This window comes from Manacus candei, unplaced genomic scaffold (genome assembly GCF_025592945.1).
Source record: "Manacus candei isolate 608988 ecotype Guabito, Panama unplaced genomic scaffold, ASM2559294v1 h1tg000050l, whole genome shotgun sequence".
NCBI lineage: Eukaryota > Metazoa > Chordata > Aves > Passeriformes > Pipridae > Manacus > Manacus candei.
Genome location: NW_026138098.1, coordinates 8,227,829 through 8,253,260, shown reverse-complemented (window position 1 = coordinate 8,253,260; position 25,432 = coordinate 8,227,829). Strand labels below are relative to the sequence as shown.

The 25,432-nt window shown below is 34.6% G+C and overlaps 1 protein-coding gene across 6 annotated transcripts in view; it reads left to right on the top strand.

Annotated features, from left to right (window-relative positions):
* ATRNL1 (attractin like 1) overlaps positions 1–25,432 on the top strand; it is a 466,156-nt gene that overhangs the window by 57,061 nt on the left and 383,663 nt on the right. For all 6 annotated transcript variants that reach the window (XM_051801056.1, XM_051801055.1, XM_051801059.1 and 3 more), the window contains exons 8-10: positions 8,817–9,072; positions 16,691–16,874; positions 20,854–21,008. In XM_051801056.1, coding sequence (XP_051657016.1) covers positions 8,817–9,072; positions 16,691–16,874; positions 20,854–21,008 — 595 coding nt within the window. The remainder of the gene's footprint in view (positions 1–8,816; positions 9,073–16,690; positions 16,875–20,853; positions 21,009–25,432) is intronic.

Here is a 25,432-nt window from a genome sequence, read left to right as displayed (position 1 = left end):
TTTCTTGTATTTTTAATAATCTTCTATAGGGAAGATATTTCATGCCTTGGATAACATTGTGTCATTGCCTCTACCTCTTCTAATTCTGTTATATCCCTTCTGAGATAGGAGAAATCACAGTCTTTAGTGTATTCTTACCTCAGAGATTGACATCAATGAATTAGTTAATTTGTTCTGTTAATTCTTTAGGGTATTTTAGCTTTCTGAAAATCTGCTGTTGGCTTTAAACTGGTATTTTCAGAGAACTGTCAGTTATTACCTCAAGATCTCATTCTAGTCAATTCAAAACCCATCCCTGACCCATCCCCTGTAAAGACTTAAAATTGTTTTTTTCACATATGCATATTTTCATGCTTACGTACATGAACATTAATTTACCATTTTTTTTGTTCTTGTGCTGCACATTCAGTATTAGGAGATTCTTCTGCAGTTCCTTGCTTTTGACCATTGCCTCAGCTATTTTGAGTAACACAGTATTGTCAAAAAGCATTGCCATTTTTCCTCTCATACCTCTGCCAACTTGTTTTTCAGTATATTGAACAAATAAATCCCAATTGTAGATCTCTGTGGGACACCACTAATGACCTTTATTCATTTAAGCAGTAACTACTTTTTCCCTCCCAAACTTTATTGACTTATTTAGCCTGGTGTTATCTGCCTTGCTTGTCCCAGGGCATCTTAGTTTCTTTAGGGCATGAGGAATGTTATGAAATTTTAGATAAATGTGTCAAGTAGACCTTTGATTCCTTCAGGAAAAGCCAATGATTTGCAAGATATAGCTTCCCTTTTCAGAAGTTGATAGCATTTTCCTCAATTTGCTTGCTTTATTCACTGAATTCTGGCCTTTCTGCCTCTTCCTTATCAGTCTTCTGGTATGGACCCATTTTTAAGCAGGAATTTACATGCTACAGACAGGGGTCAGCTGTTTCATTCTTAAATTCCTTCAGAACTAATCCTGGTGACTTTTTTGCCATTTTTTCCCCCACTACTTTAACCTTGTGTTTTTGATTTTTGCTATGGAAATACCTGTGAAGTCTGCCATGAAGGACTCACGTGGAAAAGTTAACCTCACTTTATTGCTATGGCTTTATCTTCTCAGAATACTCCTTCAGACTGTCTGTTGGCACCACAAAGTATCTAGTTGGTTGTATTGCTAATGCATTTGAAAAATGATATATTAGTACTTTAGATATAAATTTTGCAGGTAGCTCATTAAGCTGTTTCATGCCTTGCCTTTGTGTGTCTCTGTTTTAGTCTGCTGGAGCTTTGAACCTTTATTTTGAAAAGTCTTTATTTCTTCTAAGTCTCCATTATCCTTCTGCTAAGTTGAGCTTTATTTTGTTATTTGTAATGGGAAATTTTGTGGGTTTTTCTTTAAATAGGAAGCATTCATGTGATCTGAGCAGATGTCCTCGAAATGTCTTCATATTGTCATTAAAGATTTAACCCTTTTAGTTGTACATTTTAGTTTCTTTTTATGTTTGGGTCTTCTTTTTGTATAGTGCTTTCTGTGAAGTCAAGCAGAATAGAAGGCGTGGGTGGATATTTTGTTTTGTTTTCCTGGCATCTGTTGTTCTTCCAGATGTTGAATCTGTACATGGCATGTTTAATATTGTAGAGGTGTTTTCAGTAGCAATATGAACTAGATTTTGTGGATGCCCCAACATCAACTCAAAAATTGCTTTTCTTCTCATCTGTTCCCTGATTCATTACTAATGCATTATCTATTCTTTGAAAGCTCAGATCTTTCTGACTGGTATATTTGGTTATCTACACTTCTTGTAGAATGTGGACCTTTTAGTTCAGAAACATGTGAGTAATGTATCATTTAGCAGATCAGAAGAAAGGCTTAAAATATCATTTCACCTTTTTATTTGACAGGGCTAATATTTTCTTGAGACATTCCAGACTAAAGGGTAACCATTACAGAAATACTTTTACCAGAAAATATTAAATATAATAGACCTGTGTTAATTCAGAAATCTCTTTGGATCTCAGTGAGGAAATGCAACTCTTGTCAATAATAATGAAAGCTACAAGCAAGTGTGTAGCGAAGAAGATGTTGCTTGTTGTTGAAGACAGATGTTAATTAGCAATCAGTATTCACTAATAAAGAACTTATGTGAAATAATTAACTAATATGCTGATTTTAGTGATTATGTCAAATATCAAAACTTACATCGGCCAAAAGAAACTGACCATGCAAGTAGAAGAAATATATCCTCCTGCAAGAAGTTCTTAAATTAGTTTACTAGGATAAACTTTTGATGTTTTTCCTTTTAGATCTTCAGTCTCTTGAAAAAACAGAAAAATAGTTTACAATGAAGAGTAGTAGAACATAATACCTAAAGATGGCAGCTTTGAGCTGTGTTTTGAGCTGCATATTAGTAATTGTGTAATGTTTCCTTTATGGTTGAGAGAAAAAAATATCCACAGAGAAGAATTAGATTAAGTTTTTGACTTGAGCTCCTGAGATTTCAAAGCCTAGTGCTAGACTGGAGTGAGAGTGCAGAGCTAGCATTGCCTGATTGTGGTGCAAGGTAAAAACTGAAACCACGTGATTGACTCTGTGGAGAATGAAATAAGTTCCTGTGCCTATTTCTCTCAGAAAGCTTCTTTAGTTAAAATTGAAGTACCGTTCTTCTTTATTCTGAAGAAAAAAGATCAGAAGACTTCTACTGATGTATAGTTATTAATAAGTGACTAAGACTTTTTATGCATTTGTAGAGGAGAGAGCTTTGAGACCAACTAAACTCAGTATTACCTTCGGTGCCTCTTTAGTCTGGTTATTGGAAAGGTGCTATTTATTTGTTAGCAATTGGTTCTGCTGTATCTCAGAAATTGTATATAGGTCCAGGCATCTTGGTACTGAAAATATCAACGTACTTCAAAATAATTTATGTAAGAAATAGGACTGTAAAGATACTGAAGGAAATGTGAGGTTTTTAAAGTAGGCACATACAGCTTTGCTAAACAGTGACTAGGTAGGGAGTTAGAGAGTAAATTGCAAAATCACTGGAATCGAGTAGAAAGGGAGTTCCCTACAAGGTGTGTATATGGTCACTGCTGGGAATTTACTCAGTAGTGAGTTTGTGGTTTTATCACAGAAGTTGGTCTCGTAATTAAACTTTTCCTAATAGCCCCAAGACAACGGAAGGATGACTGGGCACTGAGATTTGTTTCCTTTGAGACTGGCAATAGAAATGAAGCAGACAGGCTGATGTAGTAGTAATAATAAAGATATTTTACAGTATACAAGCCATTTTATATGTAGTTGAATTAAATTAAACTCATTAGAGTTTGACTGTTACTTCCACTTTTAAAACTTTCTTTAAAAAGGGTATTATTTTGATTCCTTTTCCAAATAATTGGTATTGATGTTGAGTCTATGTATCTTGGGATATTTTTTATTAGTCTTATCAAAAGCTAGCATTAACAAAGCAAAAAAGAGCAAAAACTTTTCCTCCTTTAATATGAGTGAGATAAAATCTTTCACCAATTGTTTTATTGTTATTCTTTTAATGCCTATTTTTGTTGGCTATTGTAGTATAATTTGAGCAGCACTAGGAATTTAAAAGTGTTTTCTGCCTGTTTTATTAGTAGGTATTTGTACCACTGATTTACCTAGTTTTATTGTTTCAATACTTTTAATTACATCTTATGCACAACTTGCTTTCTAGTTCTGATTTGCAGAGCTCAAAAGTATGAGAAATAGGTAAGATGAGCTGTCATACACTTTTGCATGTAGTCTGGACAAAAGCCTATTCAGTGTTCCCTTTGATTAACCAGACCTAATTCATCAAGTGATTGGTTCTTTATGTAGAAGTGCAATATTTTTCATTTGTTGTTTCAAGATTTTATTCCAATTGGTTTGAAAGTGAAATCCAAGTATCATCAGCTCAATTAATACCTTTAAATATATCCAGCAACCATGTGGAAAACTGCAAATAATGAAGACATAATGTGGCAGCATTCTCGATTAAGGTAACGTCCTGACATACAAATTGCTGCAGTATGTACTGTCTTGAACTTGAATTTGGTCCTGCTGGGAACTTAGGTTATAATATGCTTCTCATGTAACTTAATCAGTTTCTTATTCAGCGAAGATATAGTTTCACAATAAGCTAAGAATAATAAATCAGGCTGCAGGAGGAAGAGTTAAGTGAAGACTGTCCTCCAGTCTGTCAGTCCTGATCTAATGGGAGGATTATTGGATTGAGTAGAAATGTAATTAATCTTTTTCTTTTGATATAATGGATAGAATGTTCTTGATATTGTTACTATATTCAAGGAGCTAACAGTTTGGGGAAAGGCAGAGGTATTAGACAGTCCTAACGAGGTGACACATGTTGGATGAAGAAAAGAGGATTGTGATGGATGAATTATTGCCAGATGACATTTTTTGTGACTTATATTTTACTTGGGAAAAAGAATTGAGACATTTCTTAATGATGTAAAGATTTGACTAAACTTTTAGTAATTCCAGGTGAAAGTATAGAGAACAAGTTCTGATGAATTTTAGAGTCCTGTTAATTTGTATAAAATTAGTTTATATAGTAATGCATGGATACAGTCTATGGGAGAAAAAAGATTGATAATTTTGTTTCAAGAAAAGAGAGAATGACTGTTCATGTGGTTTGTGAGTAGCATTTCTTTGGTCAATTCCTCAAGAACAGGTTGGATTTATATAAGAATTACGGCAGAAAACTAATTTCCGTGTAACCATGATACAGTTAAGAAATACAAAATGAAAATGATGTGGTTATTTTAACATGATTGACTTGCTTCCAATTCATTAGAAATGGATTATAAATTACCCTTTTGTTGCATTTTCTTTATACTTTTTTTCTTCCAGTGGTAACTACCAGATAAGGTTCTTTTGGAATGCAGGCAGAATTTGCATAACAGTGTGTAATTCCCAGGTACAGTCAGAGCAGTTGATAAGTATTGTTCTTTTAGGAAAAGTGAAAAATTGTGAAGTCTAAGGAATAAAAATATAAGAAGTTTTAGAAGTCTTGAATTACTGCATTTATATGGAATATAAAATCAATATTAACACTGAAATATGGTGTAGGGAAGACAACCTGCCCAAGGTCAAAGAAAGTAATGATTTTGGCCGTCTGTTCAGGCTTCAGCATGAAGGATATAGAAGAGTTACTGTGGTCTGCTGGATAGTCTGTTGTCTGGGACAGATGAGTGAGTGCTCTTACTTGCTCTTTTGGTGGTCTTTTTGACTATCCTCCTTACCCTGTTTCATTTTTTTTCTGAATGTAAAATGAGAAAAAATATCTCTCAAGGGATTTGAAGACTTGTTAAAGCTATTTTGCAAAAGCTGAGTGATAGTGTTTGGGCATGATTGTTTCAGCAGTTGCAAGTACATGGCCTTAGAAGTCAGGAACGTGAAACATACTGGATCACAGGTCATTTTTGCAAATTTTTAAATTTTTACCTCTATTAAAAATAAATATCCATTTACCTATTTTGTGGAAATTCTGGGGGAGTTACTTTTTCAGTTTTTATGAAATTTCAAATGCAAAAATTGCCATATTAATTAATGGTTACTCATTTAAAGGGAGATTTATTTTTGGATTTGAAAGATCTATTAATTTACAGAAATCAGTGCTTTCATGTAGAACCTCAATTTCTTCATTGCTGTAACTAAGGAGAAATGCACACTGTTAGATTTTTTTTTTTCTCTCCTGGACTTCTAAAAGAGTTTTTCCCTCAAATTATAGAGTTCAGGCTGCTAAACTGATTACCATTTTACCAGATTTACCAGAACTCTATAATTTTTCCTGTGTCATCTGTTTAGTTGCACTAGGTAAGAAACTTTTCAATGTGGGGTTTTGTGGTTTTTTTTGTTTGCTTGGTTGGTGGGTTTGGTTTGTTTTTTTTGTTTTGGGGGTTTTTGTTTGTGGGGTTTTTTGTGTGTTTTGTTATTGGTTGTAACAGAAAATTAAGTAGGGAAGAGGCTTTTTAGAGGTGGACCTGTATTAGAAATTTGTTTTTCACAAACTCACAAGGATTAGTTGAGATTGGAAAGAACCTCTGGAGACCATCTTAACCAACCTCTCTGCTCAAAGCAGGGTCAACTACAGCAGGTTGTTCCAGACATGCTCCAGTTGGGTTTTGAATATCTCCAAGGGCATTCAATTCCACAGGATCTCAGAGCAAGCAGTTCCAATCTTGACCATCCTCACTGAAAAAAAGAGAAATGTTTATTCTTACATGTAAATTGAATTTCTTGTAATCCAAATTGTGCCTATCACCTCTTGTCAGTTTACTGGAAAACACTCTGAAGAGGCTGGCTTCCTCTTTTTTACCTTCTCCCACCAGGCATTTAATTTTATTTTAATTATTTGGTTATTTAACAAAAAAGATAAGGGTATCAGTAAGATGAAGAAGGTAGGAGGAATTTCACTGCTGTAAATTGTATTGATTCCTCCGGCAGGATTCAAATTGTGACAGTTTACTTTTTATCCTGTATTTGAGTTATTCTCTTGGTCTTTGGCTGGTCAAAATGTATATGTCAATCATTACCCTGTAAGAAAAATACTAGATCAAATGAATATTTTCTTCTCTTGGGAAATGTGATTTAACTATTTTGTTGAAATCCTGCCTTTTATCTTATCATTCCTGCCTTCAGCTGCCATCCTCTCTGCCCACAATGCACAGTCAAATATTTACAGATCATATACCTTTTGTCATCTTTCTCTATCACTATAGTTCATCAAAACTTTCCACTGAAGTAGTTTTCTTGGGGGAAAAACATGATTTGAGAAAATGGAAACATTTATTGGAAAATTTTGGTTGCATTGAAGCTGACAGGAGCTACACTGCTGGTTTTGTTGGCTTGCACCTGAACAGTTACCAAGAAACCAACTGAAGTGATCTGTAGGTCGGAATTTCATGATTGAGGGAGGTGTCTGCCTGCTCAGTTTACAGGAAGATATTTGTCATTTTTGCTGGAATTCCCTACTGAGCAGGAACTCTCAACTGTAATTTTGTATACTTTGATTTACATATGGTAAAATTTATATGAGATTTTCATTTTAAACCCACATTGTCTTTAAAGGTTTTTGTCATTTCTTAGATAATTTTATTTATGTGAAGTAATATGTCTAAAATGACCAAGGTTAATTTATTGAGTAAATGCTAAACTTTGCTATCTGCCACTGTGATTGAAGGTGTTGCTTCTGACACATGGTGTCAAAAATTTAAAATATGAATGTGTTGGAGGCCTTGTATCTTCTTGGTGCTTATCTGCCTAGTGTTTTGTTATCTCTTCCTTGGCCAAGTCTGCCTTTTGATCTTCTCTCTCCTCCAGGCTGAGGAGTACAATTTTTAAGACCTTTCCTCTGGACCAGATTCCTCACACTTCTCCTGCACTAATTTCACAAAGACTCTCAATTCTATTTTTGTTCTTGCTTTTATTTTACTTTGTAGTCCTGTTGTGATGTGGTATTTTAATATAAACAAATGTCTACTACACTTAATTAATTTAAAGGTCAGGAGTGTTTGTGTACTAGCACTCTTTAAACTCTGTATCTTGTGAATTGTGTCTTCCTGAAAGCCTCATCTTTATTGTATACCTTGATTTATACCTAGTTTTTATGTAATTTATAAAGATAGTGTAAGTTTATAAGGGAATTTCTTTTCTACCACAATCTTTAGGCCGCTTAGGACCGTTTGCACTTGTATTCTTTCTACCGTTCCTTCTTGATTATGCTTTCCAAATAAACACCTATCTTTATGTGCCTGTGATATTGGGTGTTATCCTGCCTATGCTTGTAACATTTTTTAATTTTACTTCAGTATTTCTTCTATTGACTTCAATCCCTCAGTCTATTTTTTAATGTTCAGCTGATCATCACTAACTTTTAAAGTGTTTTTCTGCAGCATTAGGAGCTTAATTTCATAAATAGCCTTTAGCAAAGCTTAGTTAAATGTTTTTGTGGTTGATAAAGCAGTTGTCTCTTTCACTGTGAATAATGCTGTGTATGGGACCTACTGTCTGACTTACAAAGATTCTCCTCACAGAAGTGTTCTTTTATCTGAACTTTGAATTGTTTAAGCAGAACTGTGAGGAGGAATTTCTTATTGTCAGCAGTCCGAGTAATTGTTTCAAAGTTTATGCAGCTCTTTAGATCACCTTTTTTTTTTTTTTTGGTAAGTGTCTTTCCTCAGTGTCAGAAATACTTTTTTTTTTTCAAATACTATTATACAGTACCAGGAACTCCTTAATTAGCTCCCTCTTTTGGCTGTAGTTAGTTATCTCCGTTTAAAAATAAGTAGTCTATTATTTTAGTAATACTGATTTGAGTTTTGAGATCTATGTGGAAGTGTAATGAATGAGTCGTAGAGGATCCTTTCAGAAGAATATTTGTTCAAGCCATTCCTTTGGATTCCTGTGGAAAATCACATTTTAATTCTATGAATGGTTCCTTAAGAAAACAATATAATAACCTTTCTGTTTAGCTTTTTTCAAAATAGAGTGCTGCAGTTTGAATTAGAAGAGGCATGTAATTAAAGGTTTTCTGGTTGAAGTAATCTGTTTGAGATTCATTTTGGTGTCATTTTCATGACTGGGTTTATTTTTCAGAGAAATGGACTCCTTATCATTGTTGGCTTAGTTTAAATATCATTGTTTGGGATTAGTGTCTGATATCGAGCTGGTTAATGTAAGATTAAATGTGAAGATTTAAATCAGATAGCTCAGTTATGAAATATTGCACAGCACAGGAGTATGCAGTTCAGATGTTATCTTTCTGTAATCCATTATGTGCTTTCTCCTCTCTCCCTTCCAATTTTTACAGGAAGACATCTACATGTATGGAGGCAAAATTGAAACAAATAATGGCAATGTTACTGATGAACTGTGGATTTTCAACATACACAGTCAAACATGGAGCTCCAGAACTCCTGCAGTACTTGTACATGGCCAGCAATATGCTGTGGAAGGTCATTCAGCACACATAGTAGAGCTGGACAGCAGAGATGTGGTTATGATTATAATTTTTGGATATTCTTCCATATATGGTTACACAAGCATTGTGCAAGAATACTACATCAGTAAGTCAAATAATTTTTATCATATACTGATAAAAAAGTACTATTTTTCAAGTCAATATCAGTCCTATTTTCAGAAAGAAAAGTATGTATTTTGCAAAATAAATAAAACCTCATCTTTTTTTCCTTCAAATCATGTAGAGCAGATTTCTTGTTCAGCAATAGCATTTCATACATGTTTGGAGCACCATGACTTTTTCTATGTATTATTGTGTACACGGTCGTGGTACTCCAAAGGGGATAAAAATTGAAACCAGAAATTCCATGCAGTGGTTATTTTTGTGATCTTTTTAAACACAGACTTACTGTTTTTACCCTAGAGTAGCAGAGCAAAACCAACAATAATGTAGTTATTTTGGAGGCTCTTTAAGGTTGCTCTATTTTCATTCTGATTTTTTTTTTTTAAATATCACAACTTAGTTCATCATCGTATAAAGGGTTCTCTCCGAAGTATATACACATTGCTGTTAGAGGAAATAATTGCAAAGGAACACTAGTTTTCTGCAAACCACAAGCTGTTCCTAGGGGTGATTTTAAATGCTAGAATTAAATAAACCAAGAGAAATCTTTTTATCATATATATGATACATCTAATGTATTATTTCAATGGAATAACTTTTCAAGTTATTCAGAATTTCAGAGTAATACTTAAAAACAATTATAATGCTTTAAAATATAGTTGTTTCATTTAACTTTTTTTTTATGTGTGCATATGTATATAGACACTGTTTAAGCAGATTTATAGGTTGACAAAGTCCCTTCAGAACTGATAAGGTTCTTATTCTCCCTGGCATTATTTCTGATGGCAGTGTTGAAATTTTATAACAATGTTGAAAAATGCTAAAAGTGAATGGTAATAAGAGGAAGAGCACCATGATGTGCTTTATCCACACTGAAAAATTTTGATTTAACTGCATAAAAACTACTATAAAACTCTGGTCTTAGAATGATGTTCTCAACAGTATTCTAAGATTTTAAAGACAATTTTTTGAAACTAAAAATAATTAAAAGACCATCAAAGACCATTTTTTGGAAAACCTTAATTTCAGAGAGTTGGTTTTTTAACCTACCAAAGATGTTTTTTTTTTTCCTCTTGAAGAGAACAATGTGTTCTAGTTTTCTGCAAGCTCATACACTGTAATGTCTGTTGGAACTTAAAATTATTTACTTCATCAACTGCTGCTTATTTAGTATGGAGTAGAAGTACCAATTTTATTCTCATTTATTACTGTGGTTAGTTTAACTATGAAGAAGGGAACATGATTTGTAGTATAAAGTTTTCTGCCTGGGTGATTTTATTGATGGCCTTATGGTTGAAATGGACAACTTGTTCCTATTTTAATTTTTTTTAATGTTACAACTCTGTTTGTGGAGGATTTATTAAACAGACAGTAACTAAGCATATATAACACAAAGAATAACCCCCCAAACCTTTCCTACCGTGGTGACAAGCTTTGAGTAAGAGAAAGCACTTCTCTCTGTTATTATGGTTCTCAGTTATTCTCAAATTTTTGTGTCTCCTTTTTGAGATTGTTTTCACCATATACTAGTGAGAAATTTAGTTAGTTAGTGTGATTCACTTACATCAAATATAAAGGGAACTTGTAACAATATAGGGTATTAATGTGGAAACCCATTGATTTCAGTGAATCTACTCATCTGATGAAGGATGGATTATTGGGGCATGCAGGGCTTTGCAGATCACGGTCTGTGTGCTGTAACTGAACCACTTCTGCTGTGGATAATTCTCGTGTTTCATTTTACCTCATTGCATCTTCCTCCTTTCCCTCCTGTCTAAGTTAAATGAATATTTTGGTAAATTTTCCTGAATTCTGTATTGACTGTAGTATTTATCTACAGTTTTGCAGGTGTAGGAATATTTTTAACCATAAAATTCCAGATGGTGGTTTTGAACCAAAACTGACTATTTTCCGGGGAGACTTCAGCAGTTCTGAATCCAAACTTAAAAGACATAAGAAGTGATAGAAGTATTGCTGTGAACTCACCTGAATAGGAAAAAAAAATGATATAAATAAGGGCTTGTGACGTTATAGAAATAAAAATAAGAACCCAATGTTCTCTTTCTCTGCTTGCTTTAAAAACATATGATACCTTAAATTTCAAATTGCAGTGCTCTATTCTTTCTAAATGTTAACAGTTATGGCATTTAGTCCTAATGAAGGCTATTGTCAAGCATTTACCAAATGCCTACTGAAAGAAAGAGTGACACAGAAAGAGGCGTCTTAGCTTTTGGTTCGTATGAACTAAAACCTCTAGTGATCCAGTTCTTTTGATGAACTTGATACATGGAATTTACGTGGAATTCTAGTGCTAAAGCCTACTTTAGTTACTGTGACTCTGACTTTCATGGAGTCTGGGTTAAGAAACATCTAAAGAAGTTGCAAAGTGTTTGTAGATTCCCAGGCTTCTCACGTAGGTACGTTGTTCTTGTTAACAAAACGTGTCAATCGAAGGTGTACATGGTCTGAAAATTTCTCTGACGTTGTCTGATTAGGAAAGAAAGTAATTCCTATCAAAGTGAAGTAAATTCTGGAGTAAACTGGATGTGATTTGTAGCCAGATTTTCACCATGCAAAAGCATGTGAATTTATTTCTGCTCTGAATGTATGGTGGATGCTGCAGGAACAAAAGGGCTTCCTGTTGTCCTTTCTTGCTATACCTGGACTTATGATTTTCGAGAAACCAATAAATCCTGGTATGGCAATTATATGAATGATTTTACTAACTTGAACCATAAAGCTTTTCCGGGTTACTCCCCAGGAGAATTTATTTCCCTTTAGGTTTGCAATACCTCATAAACCTTCTAAGAGTCTCAATGTGAGTCTCAAGGTGAATATAATAACAGTGTTTTGCTTTAGCAGAGATTTATAAAAGCTCCTTATGTATTAAGAAACTTCTGAATAAGTCTTCTGTGATTTTATTTTGTTTCTTTACAAGACAGAGATTTCTTTGGATTAGCAGAATATAACTTTCTTTTTTAGACTGATTTTTTTAATGACTTCAGAAGTAGATTATAGACTGCTTTGGATTATAATTGTTTATTTGAAATAATGTAAAAAAAATGGCCCTGTGATGTAACGTGTCCTCTTTTTTGTAAGTTAGCTTAAATTTCATGGTTGCTTGAAAAAATTTAAAATTTGTCAATGCAATGAAATGAAGATGGCACACTACGGTGCTTCTTGGATATTTTGTGCTTTCTACCTGATCTATTTGAAGATTGTATTGTGGTAAGGACAGATCAGGCCGGTGTATCTACCTTTCCTTGGATTTTTACAGGGTTTATTACTGCATATAATTTTTTTCAACCTTTTTTTTTTAAGAAATAACTTTATCTCAAAATGTGATTTCAGTGTTTCTGTTTTAAATTATAAAATTACTATTGCTCAAATATGGAGCTTCCTTGATTTGGCAATCCTAAACTGTTTCATACAAAGAAATGAATTGGGGGAAAAAAAAAGCCTTTATTTCTTATTTCATTTGTTTTGCATTCTTTGATGATAGAATGGTGTTACACCTTTGGATTTGATTAACTTCTTGCAAGCACAATGTCATTGGAAAATTGGTTATAATTTTAGGGACTAGGCATATTCTACTTCATAGCCCACCTGTATCAGTGACATGTTTTATATTCACTTGTTTAATGTAAGCAGCTCATCTCCCTGGAATTGTCTTTGAATTATATTTATAGATACAAATCCTCCCTTCTGCAAGTCTAATTAAGGCAACCTCATCTATTCCACTGTCATTCTAATAGTTCTCTGTACCTTTTCCACAAGGAGTTCATCTCTCTTGAACATGGATGATTAGAAAAACCTGTGAGATATTCTAGGTGAGATTTTGCTAGTGCCTAATTCTACATTATTAGGAATACCTTAGTTGGTATATAGTAAAATGACATTTGTACTGCATCCTTGAGAAAGTCATTGCTGGCTCATAGACTTTCTCTGATGAAGCAGTGCTCCTACTTATTCTTGTCGGTCATTATCAGTTGATGAGCTTCCAATTTATAGAAGTTCATGTTGCTAATCCCAGTGTGTAATACTTTTAAGATATTGTGGAATTTTGATCCTTCTTTTTCTGGTAGCCAAGATCTTACAGTTCATTCTGCATATTTTTCTGCTACTTCTGTGTATCAATAGAGTCTAAATTTATGCAGTTAGTGCTCCTTAAATTTCTGTCAGTGTCATACAATGCACCAATTCTGTTCCTTAAGAAGTCTGCCTGGTGCTAAGTCTCAGCACTTCCCAACGTAGTTCATTGCTGTTTGTTGTTCAGTGGCCAAATCCCAGATACAGAGAACACCTACCCTTCCTTCTCTTGGTAATTTTTTTAGCTAAAGGTGGTGTAAATGGTTTGGCACATTTACATTGTCCAGTGAAAGTTTCCCACTATTTCAACATTTTTTATTTATCCTTTTAAAAAGCAGAACAAAATCAAACCCTTTGTTCTAAACCTTTGTGTATTATCGAGGTGAGATTAAGGTCTGTAATAGTTTAGATCTTGCCTCTCCTCCCTCTAGTCTTCAGCACTACGATTGCTGTTCTTTGGCAATATCTAACCAGCTTTGTTAAAAATGTTTGCTACTGGGCCAGGAGTTACACTTGCTGTGTCTGTCAGAATTTTGGAACAGTGTCTTACCCCCAGCTTCAGTTCATTCAATCAATGAGTTTACCTTCTCTCTCAGAGCTGCACTTCCTTTTTCTGTTTACATGTTTTTGTAGATGCCTGTTTTCTCTTTTTCTGTCAGTTGATCAGTCTTCTGGAAAGGGTCATGTTAAAGGTGGACTTGAAGTTTGGGATTCTGTTGGACAAAGTGACCAGAGTATTGTAGCCTGTAGCTCTTGTCTAGTGGTTTGGTATCTGAGATCTAATTATCTGAAGTTATCATAGTGATTTTCCTAAGCACTTAAATAGAAACTTTATGTGGTAGAATTCTCTGGAAAATTGCTCAGATATTGATGAAAAATGTCAAATTACAAATGAAAAGGAGAGTCTTGTATTCTATTATGTAGTACTTCTGCATACCCGTATTATTTTTATGATTATTTTAAAAATTAATTTGACCTTATTTTTACACTCTTAGACTTAAAATTTAAATCTGGAAAGAAAAAATAATGGAGTCCTTTGTGATCTCCTCTTTCCTTATTTCTGGCTTATTCATTCATGGAGGTCTTTCTGTGCTTGACTTTTTAAACTGTTGAAATCGCAGTTTCACATGACTGATTTGATCACTCAGGTACTTCTTATGGTATAATGATAGAAAGAGTGGGATGTCTTTGAGTATGATAAGGGCTATGTAAATGCTTTCAATAAAAATTGAATTTTTGTTTATAAAATAAGGTGAAGATTCATATCAATAAGTTTCATAAAAAAAGAGATCATATGCATAATAATGTCTTTAAATAGAGACAGAAGTGTATTTTTGTCTGAATGATGCAATTTTCAAGATGCTGAAGAAGTGTGAAAGATCAAAACTGTAGGTATACATTTCAGCATTTGAAATTCAGGCAACTCAACTAAATTTTAGAATGGGAAATTGAGGGAGAAACTGTAATACTGGTTTTAACTTTTATTTCAGAGAGATGATGCTGAACCTCTTCTCTCAAACTTAGGTAGTTTTTATTTTGCAAGAAGGAACAGCTCTTCATATTTCTGTGCAAGTCATATAAAGTTATGCAATGTGAATATTACTGTTGTAGTGTTCTAAATGCTACATAGAATCATAGACTCATTTAGGATGGAAAAGACCTCTAATATCATCAAGCCTGACCATTACTACATAAACTATAATGCTACATAAATGTACAAAACAGTCAGATATAAATGCAAAATATTTTATTATGCATATTATCAACATCATTGTGTAAATTTATGTGGGGAAATAGTTCTTTTTCCTGAAAAGCATATATGCCAATCTTTAGGACTGATCATTATTTAAATAAATACATTGAGATGGTGTTGGTAATAGAGGGTGTATCTGCAGGTTGACTCCTCACCAACCCTCTTACATAAATTGTATCAAATAAATTTCTTTGTTATCAAAGTAATATGTATGAAAAATACAGTCTTATTGGTACAAATTTAATATTTGTGTTCAGAGTTGCACTTCTTAATAGATTGATAATATCCAGTTCAGAGATTGGAATAAAATACTAGTTACATTATACTACACATAAATATACTGTGTCAGATATAAATAGTGTATTACACAAATATCAGCATTCATACACACAAAAATCAGCACAATTCTTCCATATAATCTATACTTTATAACTTTCTATAAGCATTTGTTACTGAAGAAAATGTAACTTATAGAGGCAGCGCCTGGAAATCGTTTAATGAAAGGACAGTAGCATCAGTAATTGAAAAACATGAGTCTCTTCACTGAACAGAAGAATCCAGAGGAAAAAGAGTTAATGTAAACTACCTACATAATATCAGATAGAAATTGAAATGGAAAACTAACTTTCAGATGCAGCAAGGTGTATGGTGTTGTGTGCTAGCCTTGGATAAATAACTTTATAATGGTGGCCAATATAGGCTAAGAGTTAGGAGACTGCTCAATTTTGGATGTCCTTGTCCATACTTGCTGTTCTTCTGACATAATCTTAAAAGGCTTTAAGTGAATTATTTCTTCCATTTCACATCCATGGAACTTGCTCCTAATCATCATAGACTCTTTTGTATAGGCTGCCTTCTACAGGAAATACTTCCTGGCTTGCTGTTTTTGTGACTTATGTTGTCATATGGGAAGATGAAGGGGGGAAAAAAGGACATTTCTGGGCTACAGGCAGCAAGAACTCACTTAACATCTCTGTCTTTTTTTTGCTAGGGTAAAATATTTTCCAGTTGTGTTTTATTCTTCAGTCATAATAGCTATCGTGTATGGGTTTATTTGGTGTCTCTTTGCAGTTATTAGAGATGTAATGTAAAATGTGGATTTAAATGCCAGTTTAATGAGCTGCTATCAGATTATTCTGTGAGTTATCAGCAACTGAATAGGTATATTTGCAGTTAAATAACTAAGAAACAGTATTTGGGAACTGGATTTTAGCTCAATAACTTTGTAGTTACTACCAAATTGTTTGCCTACCCCCATGCATACTTGGAGCTACCTTATGTTACGTGCTTCTCATGGCTCACAGCAGTTCAGTGCCTGTCAGGCTTCTCCAGATTCCCCATGACTGAGCACAGGTGTTCCGAATGCATCTGAAGTAGCTGGAGCACTGAATTCTCATCAGCCATCTCTGGTGAGAATTAATCATAACTCCTAATTTCATATTTTCAGAAAAGTTCAGGCTTTTTGTTTGTTTTGTGTGAGTGCGGAAGTCGCACGTGAGAGAGTATGAGATACTGCCTGGCAGCTGTAACAACACTGTATTTGTGGTTTAATTAAGAATAGCAGATAGTAGTCATTAACAGCATTATCCAATTGCAGATATTTTGATACATTGGTATAAAATTACTTCTTAAAACAAGTCCCTAGTTATGAATGTATTTTAGAATTATAGTGGAAATTACTTTATATACTTAAAACTCCCAGTATTGTGTGTTAGCAGTAGTAAACCTTAAACCTGTGTTTTTTGTCTATCTGTTTCAGGGTCTAATTCTTGGCTTGTACCAGAAACAAAAGGAGCAATTGTGCAAGGTGGATACGGCCATACAAGTGTCTATGATGAACTGACTAAATCTATTTATGTCCATGGTGGATACAAAGCATTACCTGGCAATAAATATGGATTGGTGGATGACCTTTACAGATATGAAGTTAATACGCGGACATGGTAAGTTGGATTTATAATATAGGAAACTTAAGTTATAGGTTACTGAAAGAGAAAACACAGTCATAGAGCAGGTTAGGGTAAGGTTCTAGTAAAGTCATGTAGGTGCCTCCATATCCTTTGCGTGTTGCAGAACAGCTCATACTCTGCAACAAAGTGGAAGAATTGTGGTAAGGGACTAGACTTTAGTCAATGGATTAATGGAGCGATACATGGAAAGAATGGCAGGGAGGAAGCTTTGTGCATGTTCTACAAAGTGAGAAAAGGTTCTCCTATCCAGACATAACCACTAAGCAGAAACACTACACGAGTACTGTTTTCTTATGGTATGAATAAACTGCTAATGTACGGCTGTTATATAAGTAAATGGAAAACCTTAAGAAGTGTGGAAGGTTATTTTTCACAAAACTACCAGAAATAAGAGAAAGAACTTCCAGTATTGTGTAGGAATCCTTAGTTATTAATGTTCTTGATGCTTCTATTTTTATCAGTTCCTTGTCCCTCAAGTTTATTGTAACTTATGAAGGCTGCTTATATGTTTTGTATAGAAAGGGACCTTAAATGTTTTTTCTTACCCTAGAGGACATTTGAGATCAAGAGCTGTTTCTCAGAACATTTTTTTCTTGCGATTTAATATTTGTGTTGAGCACTAATGGCTTAACTTTAAGCACACAAGGCTTGCTCTCAGATGTTGGAAACATGTGGGTTTGATTTCACTGAGGCTCTTGATTTTGAATATCATTAACTCATGGCACATGGAAACATTATTACAAGAATTTTTTGTGCCTTTTAATGTATTTTTAAATCACTGGAATTTTAATGCTTTCTTATACTCTATTTTTGGAACAAAGTGATATTGTATCCTTTGATGGTCTTTTCAACAATATATTAATAATAATTGGAATATTTTTATGTATTATTCGTGTAAGAACTAATAACAAATGTTTCGATCTACTCTGTCCTAATGTGGCACTCTCTGCAGCTTGTAGAGAACTTAAGTCTTTTATTAGTTTCATGAGCATTACACTGGAAGTGAATTGTACTATGGGATGGAAAACTGACTCAAGAGGATGGGGTAATAATACATAGTAATAAAATCTTTAAGCCTTTGTTTACTGTATCTGTGACATCTTATGATCAGTATTCAAATCCCTCAGAGAGGTAACTGAGACTGAATGTGCCACTGGGGAGGTGCAGTATGAGAAGAGTTGAAACTAAGGCATTCTCATGTCCATGTACATGGAATTTCTCAAACTTGCATTTGCTTGTCCTCACTGTTTTTCTCTTGCACTCATTCTGTTCTCTGGCAGAGGTTCATTTGCTTCACTAAGTTTTGTTATACAGAGCTGTTTTCTTGTTTTATTCAGTGGCACATAGGTTTCCATTTCTTAATATCAATTTAACAAGCTTTATGTTTCTTGGAATGCGAGGTGGCAATATTTTAATTCCGAGTGTGAATTGTGTTTCTAATACATGATGGGGAATTACAGTGTTTCTAATACCTTCATTGCTTTGCATTACTTGCCTGCTGCTGCAGCTGGCAATTGGGGGACAACGTGGACTTAGATAATGGCCTGAAACAGTGGAAGCACCTGCTGGCTCCTGGGTGTTTCCATTACCATTATGGAATCATGCTGGTGTGTGCAACGCTTGGCATTGGCACAGTTAATGTGGACTGATGTTTGCAGATACACGTAGATGTGCATAAATAATGAACTCAGCCTGCTGAGACCTCACAGAATTTGCATGAGGCTGATAGGTGTTGGAGAGTTCTCAAGATTGCCTTCATTAGTGATGCTAATGAATAGTGAAAATCATGGCCAAATTAACAAACTTCCAGTTCTGCTGATTCTGGAGGAAAAGTTGCTGTTACCAAGAGGGATGAAACTTAGCAAACAATATGCAAAAATTAGGAGACATCCTGCCCCACGCACACCTTATGCAATGTAGGGACCAGGACTGGGGCAATGTAGTTGGGTCACACACAGAAAAGCGAGTAGCCCTCGAAAAATCCTATGGAGATTGGTGATATATGCAGTGCAGGGAGGAGAGTCTTCAGTTTTCCCCAGAACAGTCTATGTCTCTTTAGGCCTTTAGTGATCAAAACAACTATTTGTAGACAGCTGCAAGGCAGGATAATCAAGGCAGAGCCTAGTGTATAGCAATTAGTGTAAATTAGTCAATAGGGCTTGTAAAAAACTGGTAAAGCGCAAGACAGAAAGGAATTCTTAATCTGAATGGATAAGGTAACATGTTCTTAGTATATTATAATTCTTTCAAGTTGTAGCAGCAGTATTCCTCCATTACCAGTAGAAAATAACTTAAAAATAATATCTTGTTCTATTTCCTTGTAATTCCAAATATTCTGTGTTACTAACTGATGAGTAGAACCCAAATATCACATATTTGGGTAGGTACCGTAAGTATTCTCTATCAAGCTGATTCCTGGTTAGAAAAACACACTTATGGGGTGCTCTGTTTTCAAAGTATGTTAATCAGAGATACACAAGAAAGATGCAAGTTGTTCAGTAGAACAAAAATAAGAAGGACTAAAACCAGAAGCACATGGGTGAATATGCTAGTGGCTTGAAGGAATTGTCACATTTTTAAGTAATAAGAAAGCTCATTTATTTTCATTTAGTCTTTGACATTTCTTTTGATGTTACTTTCCAGAGCTGGGGGGGGAATTTATTTAAATAACAATATGAGAATTTAGGTTTAATACCTTCTTTTCAACTTGTTCAAACATACAATCTTTTATCACTTAAAAATATTTCAATTTTATTATTATTATTATTTATGTATTATATCAAAACAATGAGGTGTACTTTAAACACTCTCTCCTAAACATGACGATGATGTAAAAATATTGAAAAAATATTATGGATGTGATTCAAGAGGACAGCATTATTTAATCAGAAGGAAAGAGTGTTGAGTCAGTTTGTTACCGGAAACAAATGACAAAACAGTTTAATTGTAGATGTGAGCAGTGTGCAGTAGCATAAATGAAAGTGAGAGTCTAAACTTGAAATCTTAGATTATTGAGACAAGTGAAACGTTATTAGGAGAATGTAAGAAATGTTTTTTACGGGTGATCTAATCAGTTCTTCACAAACATGTCTGCAGCTGGTTTTCTTAACTGGCAGAACCCACAAATGGTTACTTTCTTCCTTGGTAAGATTTATTTGCTGTGATTGAATCAAGTTTATGTTCTGTTCTTTCTACTAACCCCACATCTGCCACTTTTAAACTGTAGCATTGATAGCTCTTGGCTACTGCTGGGACCATGTTATTGCTGTGGCACAAAGCAGACCACACAGACGCAGGCTAAAGTGAATGAAGAGACATCAAAGGCTCAATGTGTGTGGACTACTTTTTTTTCAGTGCAGAAATTTTGTATGTTTGAGTTTACCACCCTGAATAAGTTTGTGAAGCAGTGCAAATGTTTTTTATCATACCTAGAATGACTTCTACCATTTCTTTTCCAGGTCTGAGTGTTCAAATAATTAAAAAAAAGTTTATCTTTTACTATGCTTAGGATAGTCTAAAGATTCCTTTAGCCTTTTAAGGAATTCTTTATTGCAGTTCTTGGGCAAAAGGACAACATGACTAAGGGTATATACGAGTAGGAATTAATAATATGAATGAGTGTTCATTCACTTTTTACTAAAGTTTACCATATCATTAATCATGTCTGAAGAATGTAAACATGATAAAATTTATTTCAGACACATTATTCAAAAACCTGTTTTTTAATTAAAAAAGCAGGACATTTTAAATGAATGATAAATGTATTTGTTGTACCATGAGAAAATTCACAATCCTAGAAAGAGTATGAATAAATTTCATCATGTTTACTGAACAATAGCTTTAGTTCAGTATTTTCCTTGTGTTTTGTATTTTTTTATCTATAAATTTTCTTGATGTTCATGTACAATTTTTCACATGTTAATATGTATTAATTTGTTCTTATATTTTGTAGGACTATTTTGAAAGAGAGTGGTTTTGCAAGATACCTTCATTCAGCTGTCTTAATCAATGGAGCTATGCTCATTTTTGGTGGAAACACTCATAATGATACTTCACTGAGCAATGGTGCGAAGTGTTTTTCTGCTGACTTTCTTGCATATGATATAGGTATGTATTGTATTGTATTCTTCTCATCTGAGTTCTAAATACCACAACGTTTCTTTCAAGTCCAGATAATATGAATTTTTGATCTCAAACACCTTCAAGTTACTTATAAATTATACAGGCTTTTGTTCCGTAATTGTCTAAAGTTTTTGGTTTGTGGGGCAAAGCATAGTAGCTAAAATGATCAATTTTAAAATATGTGCCTAATCCTATTTTATATTATGAATAGCAAATATACTGCTAAATGAATTACAAGGGTTGGTGCATTTTGGTATTACAAAAGTGAGTTGAACACAGACCCTAGCGTTATTACCTCTGAGTGTTTACATATTTTTCATAGATAATATCTACATAGGACTAATAAAATGTGTTGCTGGAATTAAACATAACTAAAAACAACCCTCAAACAAACAAAACCCCTCAAACAAACAACAGCCCCCCCCAAAACCAAAACATTTCCCCACAAGTAACACTTTAGGTTCCTAAAAAGGTCTGGAGTTGATGATGCTTTGGAAAATACACTGCCTCCACAATGAGTCTGAATCGAAAATCAGGGAGTGGAGAAGCCAAGGTAGTTGGAGCTCTGAAAGACTGGGGTAGTCAAATGGTGATGCTCAGGCAACTGCAAAAGGGAGAGTTGCCACAAGCTAAAAAGCAATTTGGAAACACAGGAAGTTCACACCACAGAAGCAGAGTGTCGAGAAACAGCCTCTTGGGAGATGGATTGTGGCAGATTAATACACACAGGTTGGGGCCGTGATAGCTGAGTTGTGTGGATTTTTGCTGGATATCTTCTTCTGACAAGTTGCCCCCCCCCCCCTTCCTGCCTCTTCCTAAGCACTTCCCATCAGAGTATATATTAAAAGCTTCCTGTCTTTGAGACTACATTAATGGTTTGATCAGAATAACTGCATCAGTATTTGCTTGTTTCACGTGGAGAAATACCCTACCCACAGTCTAGCATGAGCAGTCTTGCTGAGTGGGAGGAAAATCCTGGGGGATATAGATCTCTCGTTTAGATTAATTGAATAACTACATTAAATGAATCCTGGCAATAGAAGGATATGGAATACTTCTGCATCGTGTTATGGATAAACTGTGTTTTGATAGACAACAGTGCAGTGAAAATGTCCCAGCTCTTTGTTCTTGGTTTTGTGGGATGGAAGGCAGTCTTAGTGCGATGGTGCTAAAAAAGGTTTACTTCTGAAGCACCAGAACCTGCTAGTATGCAGTGCGAGTGTCAAAATACAAAAATCATTCCCAGTTACCCAAATTCAAAAGTAGAAGCGAGGAGTAACAAAAGAACACCACAAAACTTTGCCAATAACAGGTGGGGAAGAGGCTGGACTGTCATTCGGGAGAATGAGATGATTGGGAATGACAGTTGTCATGAGATAACGTTTAACGGAACAAGGTGCAAGTTCTACACTGAGGAAATGATAGGAATTTTCTCCTTCAAATTGAAGGAAATGACAGTGGTTTGTGTGTGAGTCAGGAGTGACGTGTGGATGTAGAAATGGCTTATACAGTCCTAATGAAAAGAAGGAAGAAACATTGGTGTCATTCTCGAAGCCCTGGATATTTTTGTCGTATTTTGGCAACGCACATTTCAGGAAGACAAACTCAAAGAACACTCTGCATGGCAAGTGGTATTAAGGCTGACTGAAGCCTGAGGAGACTTTTGGAGATAATAAAAGGATGTGGTATATTTAATATCTCAAGAGAGTGACTGAGAGCAGAAAAGATTGTTGTTTATAAATATATGATAAGAATACAGTTTGGAGGTAAAGTGTTTAAGATAAGACAAGATGGGTGTCAACTTTCAGTCTGTAGAATGGTTCCAACCATTTGAGTTGTGCACTTATGGAAAAACCTCCCTATAGGATTGTGAAGGCTATAAATCTAAGGGAATTTAATGAATCCATAGTCTGTTTCTTATCTTGTTTGTTGCTACTGCTGTTTTTACCACAAGTAGTTTTTCCCCTTCCCTGATTTTCACATCCATATTTTATGCATAGGCTTTAAATACAAACATACAGCTCATGTTTGGGCCAAAAAGCACAGTCACTTGTCCTGGGAGCTAAAAAATGGGAAATGGAGCAGTCTGGGAAATGGACTCGTGCATGATCCTGGTGAGAATAGCCTGTGGATATTGCCTGTATCTATTTTTGGCAGGCATTTATCAGCTGCCTACAGTGGTAGAAGAGGCTGAGACATGATCCTTTTTATAGGGTTAGTTAATGGCTCTTTATTGCATTCCATATAGATATCAATGCAATGTGTTTGCTTTAATACAAAAATAATGAGTAAATTAAGTACGTGGAACATATATGGGTTATTTGCTGCAGGTTTCATCGAGTGTATGAATAAAACCTTTGCAGAACAGTTGAATTTTTTTACTCTATCCCTGTATTATGTATTCCATAGCTTCTGGTAGGCATCTGATGATGTGAGCTATTGATTTTGTTCTCACTTCAGTTTACATTTGGTTTTAATTTTTAATGAAACAGAGCTCCCTCCTCATTTTGGAGGATAATATTACTTATTTGTCTACATTTATTTGTAGAATGTGCACTTGCGAATCAAGAGTGTGAGTCTCAGAATCTAAATGTAACTTCCTGACTTTCACATATCACTACTTTTTTATCCTCCTTTTTGAAAGTGTTTTATGCTGGTGTTTTGCTTTTTTTTTTTTAAGTGGAACAATATTTTGATTTGTCCAGTCCATTATGCTGTTTTAATATGGTATTTGTACTTTCTTGCAAGTCACATTCTCTGTGTGTTATCAAATTGATGAAGTACAAAAGAAATGGCTGTAGTAATTACTCTTTGGATGTAGTAATTACTCTTGAAAAAATGAAATCTATGAAGATTGATTTGATTCCAACTTAATCTTCTGTATTATTCATTTCACCAAATTAAAAACACAATTTCACAGACATACTTTTTCAAAAAACATTAAATATTTTACTAAGAATTAAATAATTATGTAATGGGTAGATTTCAGAATTTTATTTATTTTGTATCTTGAGTTTTTGAACAATACTTGGAAGAAAAAATATATGATGCTATCAGCATCATGTTTCCTAGATACCTCTCAAGTGATGGCGTGTTATGCCCTGTCTAGTAAAAAAATGGGTGCTGTCTAGAAACCAGCTGAATCCTGGAGATAGAGTCTGTACTATTTATGTTCAAGTTGGGCTATAGAGTACATTTGATTATCTCTCTTACTATATGACATAGTGTTATGGATAGATTGCTTCAGCTTTTTATTATCCATGAAAACATTGTTTTTCATATTAATGTGAAATAACTTTGAGTAGCTTCATCTCAGTTAAGTTAAACTTTCTAAATTGTTTGTTGCTAATGCAGTTTGGTAATCCACACTCCTCCTCTAGTCAAGGGAGGGAGGAGATAAGTATCTCCCAGAGAGCAATTAATTTTACCAAGCTTAGAAAAGATTTGCCTTCCCCCCCCCCCCTTTTCTGGATCAGTCATTGCTCTCTAAGTTCTGATCTTAGTCTATACATGTAAGTTTTTGACATTTAAGTGTGTCATGAGCCAAGAGCTCAATTCAGTCATTAGAAATCCTTACAGCATATTTGTTAAAGCTGAAGACTCAGAGATGTGGAGATGTTATAAAAACTATTACGATACCATAACTTTCATCATTTAATATTGTTTGATATAGTTACTTAAATATCAGTTAAAATTTGATGAGAAGACTACTGTGTAACTGAGCTTTAGAAATCTGGCTTTGGTATGCTTTTGTCCTCCTATGATATTTAACCACCACAATTTCCCCCCAGTTGCTCTGGCAGCTCCTGAAAGATTCACAAATGGTGATTCTTGTAGAGGTGTGAGGTATTTTCCAGCTGTGCTGTTATTGCTTACATTATTCTGAAATCAGAGCAACCTTGGTAATGAGGACAGGGCTGCCACTGGGACCAGTCTCGAATGCTGTGGTTGACCTTTGGTTTCTAACTGATGTAGGTTTTGGCTTTTCTTTATCCAGCGAACTATTGTCCAACGGAGAGCCATAGTTACACATTTGGTGCATTAAAAAAGCAGCTGAAGGGCCTCAGCTGCTGAGATCCTGCCCCTTACAGAGGTGGCATCAGTGCTCAATCCAGGATGTTTATTCACTTCTTCCATGATAGCATTTTGAAAGGTACTTACAGCAGTTTCCTCATTTAGAAAAGGAATTACCATAGGTATGTATAGAAAAATTATGTCTGCACTGCTTGTGAAAGTCTGTGCTCTGTGATAGCTCTTTGGGACTCAGGAAGTTACACATGCAAGGGACAGTTTGTGTATAGTCATCATACATAGTAATGACAGTTAATACCCACTGGGATATGCATGTCTGGAAATCTGGCTGCATACTTGTAATTAATAATAGGGATTTATTCTTTCAAAATACTATG